Genomic DNA, 16,027 nt, shown 5'->3' with positions numbered 1-16,027 from the left:
GTGGCAAAAGGATAGCTGACTGGCATGTAAAGGAAAACACATTCAAGACAACAGAGAAATAAGAGGAAAACATGATTGTCGGGATTGTCCCGCTGTGAGCCAGCATGGATGGACGGAGCGTCCTTATTGTTAGTAGCCTAGCATGCTAACATCATGATTAGCGTGAAGAATAGTCGCGTGAGTTGGCATTTTTTAAATTAAGAGGGCAAATCTTGAGCAATGTCTGGATATATGCAGCCTGGCTTTTGAAAAGGGTCTAAAACCAAGTGGGATTGTAGTAATGGGCAGAGGAATGGGGTTTATAAAGCAAATGAGTAAATACTAATACTTGATAAGAGCACGGGAGACCCTTGCCAAAGTTGCAATTGAAGGTGCAGAATGAATAATGCGGTTGAGATGGGATGACACCTCGGCTGTCTATCTTGCATCCACAGACAGTCCAGTGAATCCTACCCCGAAGCACCATTTCGAGCCTCCCACCACGCTTAGTGATCGATATTCGTGTCTCCCCCCGCTGCGCTGCAGGGTCTTCACTAATGAACCATCAGAGACAAACAGATGCCGGAGGAGGTCAGCAGGTCATCTAGCTATCGTGGGGTGGAAATAAATGGACAGTCGATGTTGTGGGCCGCGTGATGCTGGGTTCCTCCAGCCTCTTGTTCTGTTTGTTGCTCCAGATTCCAGCATCTGCGGTCTTATGTGGCCTGATTACGCAGCTTTAATGTTTCACCCCGAGGGCAGAAAACATCTCAGCGCATTCCTCCGCCTGCACGGTGAGCGAACGGGAACAAAAGCCCGCAGTGAAACAAAAGCCTGTGCGGAATCCCTTCGCTCGGCAGGTGGCTCCCTCCGCCCGAGGCCGACGCTGAAGCCGCGCTGTGCTGTTTGCCTGGCTGGCTGCACCTCCCTGCCTACTCGCGATAGTACGAGTTCACCACGTCCCGGCAAGCGCGTCGCCACCGCCTTCAAACCGAGTGAGTAAAGTTCAGCTCTTCGAATATTCATGTTGTGCCGTAGTATTTATTTCATTGGCGTACTGTCAGTGGGGGTAATCTGCATTACGTGAGTGTTTAATGACTCAAGAATGAAAAAAACTCTTTTTTTCAGCCCTGCCCAATGGTCTCAGCCCCTTACGCCGACTGTACTTTTTTTTCGTATGTCAACTGTACGTTTTAACTCTACGCTCATCTTGTTTTCTCCGGTCTTGCTGAAGGGTCTCGGCCCGAAACGCCGACTGTATTCTTTTCCCTAACTCCAGTTACTCCAGTTCTTCCAGCATTTTGTGTGTGTTGCTTGGATTTCGGGCATTTGCAGGTTGTCTCTTGTTTCTGAAAGGAGTGAAGTCTTTAAATACGAGTTAAGGAGGGAGTAGTTGTCACTGGCATAATTTAAAACAATGGTCGCCCCAAGCAGCCCTTGTCAAATTGAAGTCATCGTTTTTTTTCTGGATTGTCATTTTCATTCTATTGATTGAAATCAGACAAAGTCTGAAGGAAGATAGCTGTGGCTGGAAAAGGCCCCAATACATCACTACCGGAGATCCATGGGGCAATTTGCCATCTGCTTTTACTTAGTTAATGACGCTCCCTCCAGGAAAGAATTCAATTCCATTCATAGCTTTTTAGTGAATAAGGTGGTGGAACATTCCCATATGTAACATGGGCGTATAAATGTCAAGTTGTGGCTACCACTTACAGTATTAAAGAGTTAACCTATCTTTGTGTGGCAATGAAATGAAGAGAAAATCCAGGAGGCACTTAGCAGATCGAACTATATCTCAGGAAAAAAGAAACAAAGTTAAACTTTCAGGTCAGATACTGTCACTGAAATCACTCTGCATTCAACATCATGGGGTCACCACTGACTAAAAAGTGAAATGGGGCAGCCACATAAACATGGGTATGAGCAGTTTGGAAACCCTGTGGCCAGTGACTCATCACCACCCCCCCCCCCCATGTCATCTACAAGGCTTAAGCAAGGAAGGAGTATGATGGAAAACACTCTACTCAATGAATGAATATAGTTTCAACCACAAACAGCACAATCTGAGATGAAGCAGCCAGCTTGGCTGGCACCCAATCCACCCGTTCCAGCCACCGGCCCCTGTAGTGTGCTATTAGTGAATCATTCTGCATCAGCATGCTGGGGCCATCGGTGACTAGAAGCCTAACTGCAGCAGCCACAGCAAGATAGCTGTAAGAGCAGTCCCAAGAATCTGTATTTTGTGCATGTACCCTGCCCCGCTTCCCTTCCAAACTATTCCAGCGTTGTCAAGAATGTGATGGAAAACTATACATGGTTGGCCACAACCACAAAAGAGCTCAACGTAATCCAAGACAAGGCAGCCAGCTTGGCTAGCATCCATCAACCATTCCAGTTTACTGGTGCCTATCATGGGCATATACCTTGGCAACTTGCAACACCTCTTCCAACAGCAGTTTCTGAACCCACAATCTCTACTACCCAGAAGGACAAATGTGAACCCCCATCAGCAGACTGGAGTCTCATAGTATCCTGGTTGGAGATATAGTGCTAAAGGTAAAAATCCTAGAACTCTGCATTTATTTGAACACTAATTAAACTCTGAGAATGCTTTGCATCTTTATAAATGACTGGAATGGAACATTCCTAAGAAGCAATGTACTCTTCGTTTGCTCATTAACTCTGCTGAAGGCCTCTTTCAATTAAATGTTTGCTCCTGAACTCTGTATTTTCAGAAAACTTGCTTCTATGTCCTTTAATCAACAGCAGTTACTACTTTCTTGGAAGATTTTCTTTGACAGTGTTCTGAGGAATTGAAACAGTTTGTTTTTTATTTCACAGTTTCCAAACTAATTTTGTGTAAAAGAGAATAGTGGATTCTGGTTAATTGGGACATCGGGATCAGTACATTTTGGCCCAATTAAGTGACTGCCCCAGTTAGCTGGTTTCATGGAAATAGTTATAAAGATATAAAAAGACAAACTGCCATTTAATTGAGTAACAAATTACACATTTAAATGAAATGCAGAACAAATTAGAACACCACCAATACTGCTAGTAGTTATCCGTCAGATCTGACATTGGCAAGAAACCCGCGCAGGAGAGTTTTTAAAGTGGAAAATCCATTGCACTGGGGCAGTTCCATTTTCTCGACCTCAGAAGTCCGGGTCTAGTGGGATGAGTAGATGTCACAATTGGGGTCTTCCCTAGTTGCAGTGGATGACAGCTACTTCCTCTGTGCTTCATTATGCCCTTCGCTCTCCGCGCAGCTTTACAGAACTGCCTTCGTGGCTTTGGATCTCATCTGCTCAGTCTGCCAGAGCTGATCTTGCATGCCTGTCCTTATCTCACCAGAGTGTGAGGCTGCCCTCGCCTGCTTTAGCCCACCTCAATGTGGTGTACCAGCATGTGGCTGCTGTCTCATGCAAACAGTTACTTGGAGCCAAAGTTGAGAACTGAGTGTCCTGTGGGGACCAAAGCTAACATTCAGGATGATTGTTGATATCTTCAAATTCTTCATGTTTACCAACTTGATGAAATAATGAAATTGTTTCATTTTTACTCCCAGCCTTTTCTCGCATTTCCAAGTTGGAATGCTTAAAACTGCAGTGAGAAAAACAGTTTTGAATTGTTGTACTACTTATTTCTCACCAACTATAGTGACAAAAATCAGTGATTTTTGAACAGCAATACACAAAACTGGAACTATATAAAACTGATGTGAGTTAGAAAATGTTCAGCAACAGTCTCCTGCCCAATTAACGGCATATTGTCCCAAATAACTGAAGGGAGTCCTGGCTATTTTCTCAATTTGTTTTTGTTCTTTAAGAGTTGTCCCAAATAAGTGGCTGCCCCAATTAACCAGAATCCACTGTATGGTTTCATGTGCGTACATTAAATTTGTAATGATGAAAGGTTCAGGTTTGGCAATTCTGGTGCTTTTCATCTAACAAAGTTCTCTCTGAATACTCCAGGTTCGTTTCTGTAGCTAAAAATATGGGATAAGTTCCAAAAAAATTCTCAGCCCAGAACATCGACTTTTTATTTCCCTCCACAGAGTTCCTCGAGCATTTTGTGTGTGTTGCTCTGTTAAAGTTTGTGATTTGTGCAAGTTTTTCCTAACCCTTTTAAAATTGAAACCTGAGATTCATGAGAAAATAGGAAAATGAATAGACTACCTGGCCTCTGAAGCCTGGTCCACCACTCAATATATTCATGGTTGATCAATGCTGGCCTTGACTCTTCTGTGCCAATTCGCCATGGCCCTCAGTTCCTCAATTTTTCAAGTTTTTACTGATCTCCACCTTAAGTATATATAATGATTCAGCCTGGATGAAAAATTCCAGCTATTCACTTTTTTCTGAGAGAAAGAATTTCTCTGCACCTTGGTTTTAAATGACTAGTATTCCCTCGGTCCTTGAAGGAGACTAGTGTTGAAATTGCAGGGGGTTATATTTAAAATGTTGGTATCTATGGGTGAGTTGCCGGGGGACTGGAGGATAGCTCATGTTGTTCCGTTGTTTAAAAAAGGCTCTAAAGGTAATCCGGGAAATTATAGACCAGTAAGTTTGACATCGGTAATAGGTAAAGTATTGGAAGGAGTACTAAGAGATAGGATCTACAAGTCTTTGGATAGACAGGGACTTATTAGGGAGAGTCAACATGGTTTTGTGCATGGTAGGTCATGTTTAACAAATCTGAAGAAGCCAGAGAGTGGTAATGAAGGATTGCTTCTCTGAGTGGAGGCCTGTGACTCGTGGTGTGCCACGGATCAGTGCTGGGTCCATTGTTATTTGTCATCTATATCAATGATCTGGATGATAATGTGGTAAATTGGATCAGCAAATTTGCTGATGATACAAAGATTGGAGGTGTAGTGGACAGTGAGGAAGGTTTTCAAAGCTTGCAGAGGGATTTGGACCAGCTGGGAAAATGGGCGAAAAATGGCAGATGGAGTTTAATACAGACAAGTGTGAGGTATTGCACTTTGGAAAGACAAATCAAGGTAGAACATACAGGGTAAATGGTAGGGCACTGAGGAGTTCAGTAGAACAGAGGGATCTGGGAATACAGATACAAAATTCCCTAAATGTGGCATCGCAGGTAGATAGGGTCGTAAAGAGTGCTTTTGGTACATTGGCCTTTATAAATCAAAATATTGAGTACAAGAGTTGGAGTGTTATGGTGAGGCTATATAAGACATTGGTAAGGCTGAATTTGGAGTATTGTGTGCAGTTTTGGTCACCAAATTACAGGAAGGATATTAATAAGGTTGAACGAGTGCAGAGAAGGTTTACAAGGATGTTGCCGGGACTTGAGAAACTTGAGTTACAGAGAAAGGTTGAATAGGTTAGGACTTTATTCCCTGGAACGTAGAAGAATGAGGGGAGATTTGATAGAGGTATATAAAATTATGATGGGTATAGATAGTGAATGCAAGCTGGCTTTTTCCACTGAGGCTAGGGGAGAAAAAAACCAGAGAACATAGGTTAAGGGTGAAGGGGGAGAAGTTTAAATGGAACATTAGGGTGGGGGTGTGGAATGAGCTGCCAGATGAAGTGGTAAATGCGGGCTCACTTTTAACATTTAAGAAAAATTTGGACAGATACATGGAGGGATATGGACCAGGTGCAGGTCAGTGGGACTAGGCAGAAAAATGGTTCGGCACAGCCAAGAAGGGCCAAAAGGCCTGTTTCTGTGCTGTAATGTTCTATGGTTCTAGTCCCTGAGTTTGTAATTTTGCCCCCATGTTGAGATGTTTCTACATAGGAGAAGTTGAACATCTATTCTGATAAATCCCATTAGGATGTTCCATGTTTGAATAAGGTCACCCACATTCTTCTGAACTCCAGGACTACAGGCCTAAAATGTTTGGCTTGCCTTGATAGGACATCCCTCTCATCCCAAGAATTAACCTGGTGAATGTCCTTTGGGCTGCCTCTGGTGCTATTACAGGTATGGAAAAGTTTGGGAACCCTGTAAAATTTTCTCTATTTCTGCATAAATAGGTTTCAATAGGTACATTTAATGTATACAATATACATCCTGAAATTCTTTTTCTTCGCAAATGTCCACAAAAACAGAGGAGTGCCCCGAAGAATGAATGACAGTTAAATGTTAGGACTCTAAAGCCCTCCCCAACTCCCCCCTCCCACGCATAAGCAGCAGCAAAGCAAAGACTTCCCCCTCCCCCACCAGCAAAAAAGCAACAGCACCCCCCCCCCACCGAGCACTCAAGCATGCAGCAAAGCATCAATAAAGACGCAGACTTGCAGTACCTCAAAGCCTACTTATTCACCCAGGAAATTCGACATACCACAGGCTCTCTCTTCCTCCCTAATAAGGGGAAAAAGGGGTGTCCCTGTTTCACAGCGAGAGGGGAGACATAACAAAACAACTCGCCGATTTATGGTGTTAAAAGTCTGTTGCATCGCTTTTTCTGAGCTCTGTGCCCAAAGACCTCTGGTCTCTGGGTATACAGCCAGCAGCCTGCTCACTGCTTTTGATCTTCCATGTACTCCCACAACACACCAGTTTTATGTGGCGGCACCGACCTCGAATCCGCTTGCCTCCAGAGCCACAAAAATCCAGCACCCTGAAAGCGCACTACTTTTCCAGGCCACGTCCTTGGCGGCTGGTCATGTGGCCCTGAGAGCGAGTCCTGTTCCTGCAAAGAACTGAAGTCAGTGTGTAGCTCCAAGTCAGGGTCTTCAAAAGAACCTTGAAAAGGAAAAACAGAGAATTTGAAGATAGAAATAGAGCTGTTTCTGAAGATACAAGCAAAGGAGTCGCCGTTAGGCGTCATCATCCTGAGCATCACCCTCTGTCATACGAATGTGATCATATTTTAACGTAAGTCCTAAAACTAGATAAAGAGAACCCAATTAAAAAGCGCAAAACACATTCTGCCTATTCATTTTTTTTTGAGAAAAATGATGCAATATTTCATGTATTTGTTTGAAAACGTATGTGGACCTCAGGGGTAATGCTTTCTACAAAAGCTATTTGGAGTCAGGGTTTGCAATCAGTGAGATGAGATGGGAGGTGTGAATTGTAGAGGTGCCCTGACCTATATATTAAAATAAAAGCGCAGTCAGGTTTACTGATGGAGTTTGCTCTTCTTTGGAAAGATCTGTTTATGTGCACGATGCCTCAATCAAAACAACTTTTAGAGGGCCTTTTATATAAAAAAGAAAAGATTTGTAGAGATTCCTGAAGCTGGAAAAGGCTATAAAAGCAAGACCTGAGTGTTCATCAGTCCACAGTAAGTGAAAGTCTACAAATGGAGGAAACTCTGTATTGTTGCCACTGACATTTGTAGTGAAGCTTGATTTGTGGCAGCAGTACAGTGCAATACATAAAAAAAACCTATAAATTACAATAAGAAATGTGTGGTTGTGTATTTAATATGTCAGTAATATTGTAAATATATTGTTTGGTTAAGTATTCTTTGTTGCTTGCATAATGCACTGTGGCATACGTCATCATGTCATACGTGACGCATGCATGCCTTGCTTAAAGAAAAAAAACAAAGTTAGATTCGCATTCCCAGTCCCATGTCATTAGAAACATAGAAAATAGGTGCAGGAGTAGGCCATTCGGCCCTTCGAGCCTGCACCACCATTTATTATGATCATGGCTGATCATCCAACTCAGAACCCCGCCCCAGCCTTCCCTCCACACCCCCTGATCCCCGTAGCCACAAGGGCCATATCTAACTCCCTCTTAAATATAGCCAATGAACTGGCCTCAACTGTTTCCTGTGGCAGAGAATTCCACAGATTCACCGCTCTCTGTGTGAAGAAGTTTTTCCTAATCTCGGTCCTAAAAGGCTTCCCCTTTATCCTCAAACTGTGACCCCTCGTTCTGGACTTCCCCAACATTGGGAACAATCTTCCTGCATCCAGCCTGTCCAATCCTTTTAGGATTTTATACGTTTCAATCCGATCCCCCCCTCAATCTTCTAAATTCCAACGAGTACAAGCCCAGTTCATCCAGTCTTTCTTCATATGAAAGTCCTGCCATCCCAGGAATCAATCTGGTGAACCTTCTTTGTACTCCCTCTATGGCAAGGATGTCTTTCCTCAGATTAGGGGACCAAAACTGCACACAATACTCCAGGTGTGGTCTCACCAAGGCCTTGTACAACTGCAGTAGTACCTCCCTGCTCCTGTACTCGAATCCTCTCGCTATAAATGCCAGCATACCATTCGCCTTTTTCACCGCCTGCTGTACCTGCATGCCCACTTTCAATGACTGGTGTATAATGACACCCAGGTCTCGTTGCACCTCCCCTTTTCCTAATCGGCCACCATTCAGATAATAATCTGTTTTCCTATTTTTGCCACCAAAGTGGATAACTTCACATTTATCCACATTAAATTGCATCTGCCATGAATTTGCCCACTCACCCAACCTATCCAATTCACCATGCTTCCTCTTGGCATCCTCCTCACAGCTAACACTGCCACCCAGCTTCGTGTCATCCGCAAACTTGGAGATGCTGCATTTAATTCCCTCATCCAAGTCATTAATATATATTGTAAACAACTGGGGTCCCAGCACTGAGCCTTGCGGTACCCCACTAGTCACCGCCTGCCATTCCGAAAAGGTCCCGTTTATTCATGTACGGCACCTTGTTAAAGGCCTTCTGAAAATCCAAATACATCACATCTACTGCATCTCTTTTCTCTACCCTGCTTGTAATTTCCTCAAAAAATTACAGAAGGTTTGTCAGGCAGCATTTTCCTTACAGGAAACCATGCTGGCTTTGGCCTATCTTGTCATGTGCCTCCAGGTACTCCGTAACCTCATCCCTAACAATTGGTTCCAACAACTTCCCAACCGCTGATGTCAGGCTAAAAGGTCTATAGTTTCCTTTCTGCTGCCTCCCACCCTTTTTAAATAGTGGAGTAATGTTTGCAATTTTCCAGTCATCCTGTACAATGCCAGAATCTATCGATTCTTGAAAGATCATTTTTAATGCCTCTGTAATCTCTCTAGCTACTTCCTTCAGAACCCGAGGGTGTATTCCATCAGGTTGAGGAGATTTATCTATCCTCAGACCATTAAGATTCGAGCACCTTCTCGGTCATAATTTTCACTCCACATACTTCACTTCCCTGATCATCTTGAATGACCAGAATACTGCAGATGTTTTCCACTGTGAAGACTGATGCAAAATACGCCTTCAGTTCCTCTGCCATCTCTGCATCTCTCATTACAATATCTCCAGTGTCATTTTTTATTGGTCCTATATCTACCCTTAACTCTCTTTTACCCTTTATATACTTAAGAAAGCTTTTAGTATCTTCTTTGATATTAGTCGCCAGCTTCATTTCATAATTCATCTTTTCCTTTGGAATGAGCTTCTTAGTTTCCTTCTGCAAGTTTTTAAAAGCTTCCCAATCCTCTATCTTCCCTCTAGCTTTGGCTTCCTTGTATACCCTCTCTTTTGCTTTTACCTTGACGTCACTTGTCAGCAACGGTCGTGTTCTTCCATTTGAAAATTTATTCTTATTTGGAATATATCTGTCTTGCACTTCCCTCATTTTTTGCAGAAACTCCAGCCATTGCTGCTCTGCTGTCCTTCCCGCTAGTGTCCCTTTCCAGTCAATTTTGGCCAGTTCCTCTCTCATGCTGTTGTAATTTCTTTTATTCCACTGAAATACCAACACATTGAATTTTAGTTTCTGCTTCTCAAGTTTCAAAGTGAACTCGATCATATTGTGATCGCTGTTCCCTGAGGGTTCCTTAACCTTAAGCTCTTTTATCACCTCCGGATCATTGCACAACATCCAATCCAGCACAGATGATTCCCTAGTGGGCTCAACAACAAGCTGTTCTAAAAACCCATCCCTTAGACATTCTACAAATTCTCTCTTGAGGTCCAGTACTGGCCCGATTTTCCCAATCCACTTTCGTGTTAAAATCCCCAATGATTATCATGACATTGCCTTTCTGACATGCCTTTTCTATCTAGTGCTGTAATTTGTAATCCACATCCCGGCTGCTGTTTGGAGACCTGTATACAACTGCCATTAGGGACCTTTTACCCTTGTCATTTCTTAACTCAACTAATAGAGACTCTACACCTTCCGATCCTATGTCATCCCTGTCTAATGATTTATTATTATTTCTTATACACAGGGCCACACCACCCCCTCTGCCTACTAACCTATCTTTCCAATACACCATTTATCCTTGGATATTCAACTCCCAATGGCAGCCATCCTTTAGCCAAGTTTCAGAGGTGGCCATCACATCATACTTGTCAATCTGTAGCTGAATTTCAAAATCGTCCACTTTATTTCTTATGCTGAGTGCATTCAAATATAACACCTTCAGTTCAGTATTTGTGCTTTCTATTTTAACTGCACCACACCTATTATGCTATTTAATGGATGAGCTTTAATTTTGTTGAAAGCAGATATTATAATATTCATGCTTGAACAAGTCGCTGGCTGAAGTTTTTGGCTGCAAGATGTCAGTGATGAATTACACAATAGATTGCAAACAGACTTGGAATTTCTTTTTTCATAAATGCCACTAAACCAGCATGGTGATCTTTTATATATGAGGCTCCATCTGTTGTACAAGAAATTGTGTTCCTAATGGGAATATTGTTGTCCTCAATATACATTTTGAGCTCTTCAGAGATTAATTCTCCATTGATATTGTTTTTAATTTTTTACAAAAGAGAATCTCTTCATAATTTTTTCCATTTTCGATAAACCGTACATATGCCATTAGCAATGCCTCATTGTCTCACTCAGTTGACTCATCCAGTTGTATCCCAAATTCTGATTTTTGTAGCTTTGTACATAGTTATTACTCAGAGGAATTGATTTTAAAATATTGGTATCCATTTTGGGAACAGTGGTGAGGACTTCTGGTGCAGCAGGCATTATTAAACTTTTACCAATTGTATGAGATTTTCCACACTTTGCTATCATTTTGAAAATGTTATAAGAAGCTATGAGACCGCTATCAAGGTCATTTTCAAGTTTTTTTTGGCAAATGACTTGAGTGTGCAACATTTTTTTAAATGCTGCTTTCATCTTCTGCAACTGAGTAATACCATAAATAGCCTTTTCAGGATGTCTTTTCTGCAATGTTGATGGTTTCATGCTTCATTAGACAGTACAGTATTACAAATAAGACAAACGAGGTGTTGCTGATCTGACAGAAATGGAATAAAACCATACTCAGGTATGTAACATTGTTTTGATGCACTTTCTGTAGTTTCTGCAGGATTAGAATTCAAGGCTTCACTGCCTTCAGGCTCATCAAGATCGCGCTGTGCAGATTTATCCATCATTACGGGGCTAAATTAAAATTAAAAATTACTACAAACTGGGAATGCCTGTCGGATGTTGACAACAGCAGCGAGTTGACACGGATGGAAATTATGGTACCAGCATAGAAAGGAACCCCAACTTAAAGATGAAGACAATCACAACAGCGAAAATTTTGTTGACAGTCGGGGTAGTCCTAAAAGTGTTTGTTCCCCGAAAAGTACTACCCTTATGGCTACTGCATTTCTCTTTTCTTCCCCCACATGAATGGCTTCCTGTGCTTTGTTGCCATAGATAGTTTGCACATCCTCTTTGCAGTTCCCATTCTTGTCCACTCTGGGAGCATATCGGACAAGGTAGAGGCTGAGACTGCTCGAACTATCCTTCTTCTAGTCACCACATCCTATCGCTGATCGTTCACTAATTTAGAGATACAGTACTGTGCAAAAGCCTTAGGCACATATATATATTTAGGGTGCTGCAGGAGGGGTGTGGGACAAGTGGCAGAGAAAGAGTGCTGGGGTGGGGAAGAGGTGTGGGTGAAGACACACCTGGCCCTGAGACACCTGGCAGGGTCATTTGATCCCAAACAGTTGGTTTATTGATCATTACAGGATCTCTCTCTGGTGCTTCCTGTTCCCTCCCCTCTTCCTTCCCCTTTTCCCACCATGATTCCCCTCTCAGTGCTCCCTTTCCACTCTCAGTCCACAATAACACACCAAATCAGAATCAGGTTTTTCGTCACTCACATGTCATGAAATGTGTTTTTTGTTTGCAGCAGTACAGTGCAATACAAAAAATTACAGTACTGTGCAAAAGTCTTAGACACTCTAGCTATATATAGTTAGGTTTGTAGTTAAACTAAGGGGTATGACAGCCTCTTGGATTCCAATGTCCAGCCAAGCCTCCCCCATCTCTAATGTTACAGTTTTTGAAAATCAACTGCCAGATCATCAATGCTGAGTCAAAGTTCATTGTGCAGCCAATATTTGCTGCAGATACTGTCGCTGTTTGTCACAGGGAGATCCATTAATTTCCATGTATTGCTGCTGCAACTTGTGTGTCCAAGTTTAAATCTCTTAACCAATCAGAACTGACAGAGAGAAAATAAAACACAAATCTGTTTACTTTCCTGTGACTTTAGGCACTGGCACTGACAGTCAGGAAGATACAGGGAGCAAGAAACAATCTGCTGGAGGAGCTCTGCCGTATCTGGAAGGAAGGAAGAGAATTGTTGACATTTCTGGAAGGAAGGAAGAGAATTGTTGACATTTCAAGTCGAATCTGCATCAGGACTGTGAGCACTTCTCCTTTAGGCTGAACTTTTGGTGCAGGTTAGTGTATCTTTTAACTCTAAAGATCTCTACAACTCGTGTTCTCAATATTCTTTATTACAGTATTGCACAATTTGCCTTCTTTTGCTCATTGATTGTTCATCTTTGTGTGTCGATTTTCATTGATTCTATTGTGTTTCTTTGTATCTACTATGAATACCCGCAAGAAAATGAGTCTGTAGGTAGTATATGGTGACTTATATGTACTTGTAGTTTTTGTTCTCTTATCTTATTTTTCAGTCTCTTCGTTCAGGAGCCAAGGTAATCCTAATTGATCTCTGCAGCCACAATATTGCAGTCTGAAGTTGGTTTGTTCATTATGTCCCCGTCGAAATGACACAGATTTCCATGACCATGATTGCTCTTGGCAAATTTTTCTACAGGGATGGTTTGCCATTGCCTTTTCTGAGTAGTGTCTTTGCAAGACAGGTGACCCTAGCCACTGTCAATGCTCTTCAGAGATTGTCTGCCTGGTGTCACTGGCCACATAGCCAGAACTTGTGATATGCACCAACGCTCATATGACCATCCGCCATCTGCTCCCATGGCTTCACGTGACCCTGATTGGTTGGGGGGGGGAGGGGGGTGCTAAGCAGATGCTACACCTTTGCCAAGAGTGACCTGCAGGCTCATGGAGGGAAAGAACACCTTGTACCTCCTTTGTAGAGACGTATCTCCACCCTGCCACTCAGTCTGGAGTAACTGCTATAATTATAACTGCTATAATCCCTTACTTACTCTTCCTTCAGTTAGTCCTGACGAAGGGTCTCGGCCTGAAACGTCGACTGCACCTCTTCCTACAGATGCTGCTTGGCCTGCTGCGTTCACCAGCAACTTTGATGTGTGTTAACTGCTATAATTGATGCTTTTTGAGCAGCCTGATTACAGTGGCCAATTGTCATGGTTTTTAATTTGGTATGGTTATCGAGATTGGCAACAAGTTACATTTCAGCCTTAAAAGTTGAAAGAATCAACCTCATTGTGGAGTGCACTTATTCACTGAACCCCCAGAGAAGTACAGCTTCATATAAAGCAATGTACTCTGGCTAAAATTAAGAAGTAACATGATCCACTGCAATTAATTTTATGTGTGTGAGTTATTATTACAGAATCTTTATCAGTGTGAAAAGTTTTATTGGTTTATTTTAAGTTTCTATTTTCAGACCTTTGTTACGCTAACTTCAGAAGTTGTTTCCAACTCTAGAAGAATAAATGGACGTCAATAAGTTGCAGTGGGATTTGACAGCAGATCAAGTCAGGACTCGGACAGATGCTCTCATTCACAGAACCTTGCAAGTGTACGACAGTGTTGGAACCTTAGATATTGGAGAAGTTACATATGAAAACACATTAAAGGTTTTAGCAAATGTGGAGAATGAATATGTTGGTAAGTTGTCAGACAGTAAATAAAATCAGAGTCTTGATTTGAGTTTCTTCACTCGAAGGATTGTGAGTCCATGGCACACTTTAATGAAGAGAGCTGTGGGTGCACTGCTACTGTATTCAAGTTAGCATTTGTAACTTATTGTAAGGCCATCACAAAGTTGATTATCTGACACATTCTGTCTCCAAGTGGGAACAAGCAGGGGTATCCTTCTCTTGGTCCACCACAGAGCAAGTGAAAGTCAGCTGGGATGGGACATCAGACCATTGCCCTGCTCCTCATGATGGGTTTTGTTGGAAGAAGAAGTAAAGGAGGTTTCTTGAAGGAGAGGTTAGAGGGATGGAGAGTGTGACTATGTTGAGAAGGAGATGCTGTCAGAGATGTATTCTTAGTATTATTTATTTATTCATTATTATTTGCTAATTTTTTTTGTATTTACCCAGTTCATCTTTTGCACATTGGTTGTTTATCAGTCCTTGTTTGGTTTGTATGTAGTTTTTCATTGACTCTGTTGTATTTTGTGCTTTTGTGAATGCCTGCAAGAAAATGAATCTTGGAGTAGTTTATGATGACTTGTATGTATTTTGATAATGGGGTTACTTTGAACTTTTGCAAGGAAGAGATCAATGTATGATTTGGTGAAGAGAGTCTGTGTGTTCGTTTGTTGTGGTAAGCTGAAAAGATAGCCAGGGTATAAAGTGATTTAGAATAGTCTCTATGGCTCTTTTTAAAGCTGATCCAAAAATTCAATAAGATCGTGACTGATCTTTAACTCCACCATCATTGGCTCTATGCCTAAATATCCATCGCCTTCTATCTCAAATATACTCAACTCTGCATCCATGGTATTCCAAGGAAGAAAATTCTGAAAACTCTCAACACTCTATGTCGAGTTCAGATGCGATTTTTTTTTTCATGCATAAGTTCTGTATTAACCTATTTTTACAAGAATTGAATAGGGGTACAAGAGACGTATGGCGCATCTGAACTCGTGCGTGAAAAAATTGATGCATGGAATGTAAAAGGTTGGCCACCCCTGCTCTAAGTGAAGAAATGTCTCCTCATTTAAGCTCTGATTAACTGATCCCTCATTCTGTGTAACCAAAATCTAAATTCCTTATTCTGGAGTAACAGCCATCCAGCAGCCAAGACTTTTATGTGAAACTATCTGTGGAAGTTTGAAGCACAAAATAGTCTCTGTAGAACACTTCCCACTTGCCCTAGAAATCAATCTAATGGGTCTTTGTTGCAATGCATGCAGCAGTTGTGGAGAGAAGGAAATCAACATTTAGTTCAATGATTATTTCCAACATTTTCTGTTTCGTTTTCATGTCTTTTGTCAGTCTGTGTTGGCTATCATTGTATGATCTTTTAAATGCCTTGATCCAACCATCCAATTAATAATTTCTAGCTTTACTCTACTTCTATTGTCAGTCTAACTGACCTATAAATGGCTTAATTTAGTATGTCATTTTTTTAATCCTTCTCTAAGAACTTCAAGAATAGCCTTCTGTATCAGACCTTTTTAAAAACTTTTTGTCCAGCTATGGGCACTATTTGAACCCCGGAACCCTTTCATTCCAGGTTTGAAGTTTGGAGGAATACCTTTGGCGAGATCTTACTGTTTTGTATGAGGTCCCATTCTTGGGTGGTGATTACCTTTTGAGCACATTTTCAGAGATGGAATTTGTCTCAAACACAACTTGATTCCCAGAAATTATTGTTCCCTTGCATGAAATGTGGATAAATTGAGTGAAAAAGTAGTTTATCCATGATTGTGCATATCCTTCTCACAATATTTAAGAACATTTGTCCCTCTCAGTCCTTGGAAGACAAATATTAGAACATTTTACTACACCTAAGAATTATGTAAATTATTTATCATCACAACAAACTATCCTTGTGTAATATGGTCAAAAGTTTCCTTTTCAAGCCTCCCTACTCATGCTTTCCAAACATTCCTGGACTTACTTTCCTTGTTCTTCCTTAGTTAAACTCTAGATTCCATAACTATAAATGTACATTTTAAA

At 41.6% G+C, this 16,027-nt stretch overlaps 1 protein-coding gene across 6 annotated transcripts in view; it reads left to right on the top strand.

Annotated features, from left to right (window-relative positions):
* The first annotated feature begins 313 nt into the window (after positions 1–313).
* Positions 314–16,027, top strand: part of LOC134347157 (neurolysin, mitochondrial-like) — a 53,447-nt gene continuing 37,733 nt past the window's right edge. Inside the window, exons 1-3 of one of the 6 annotated variants that reach the window (XM_063049374.1) lie at positions 314–974; positions 12,424–12,613; positions 13,818–14,000. In XM_063049374.1, the coding sequence (XP_062905444.1) occupies positions 13,826–14,000 (175 nt within the window). In that variant the 5' untranslated portion in view covers positions 314–974; positions 12,424–12,613; positions 13,818–13,825. The other 5 variants (XM_063049375.1, XM_063049370.1, XM_063049371.1 and 2 more) reach the window with 5 other exon arrangements.

The sequence above is a fragment of the Mobula hypostoma genome, chromosome 5, assembly GCF_963921235.1.
Source record: "Mobula hypostoma chromosome 5, sMobHyp1.1, whole genome shotgun sequence".
NCBI classification, from domain to species: Eukaryota; Metazoa; Chordata; class Chondrichthyes; order Myliobatiformes; family Myliobatidae; genus Mobula; species Mobula hypostoma.
Note: the sequence above shows the minus strand (reverse complement) of the source record. Positions and strands in the feature narration are given on the sequence as shown.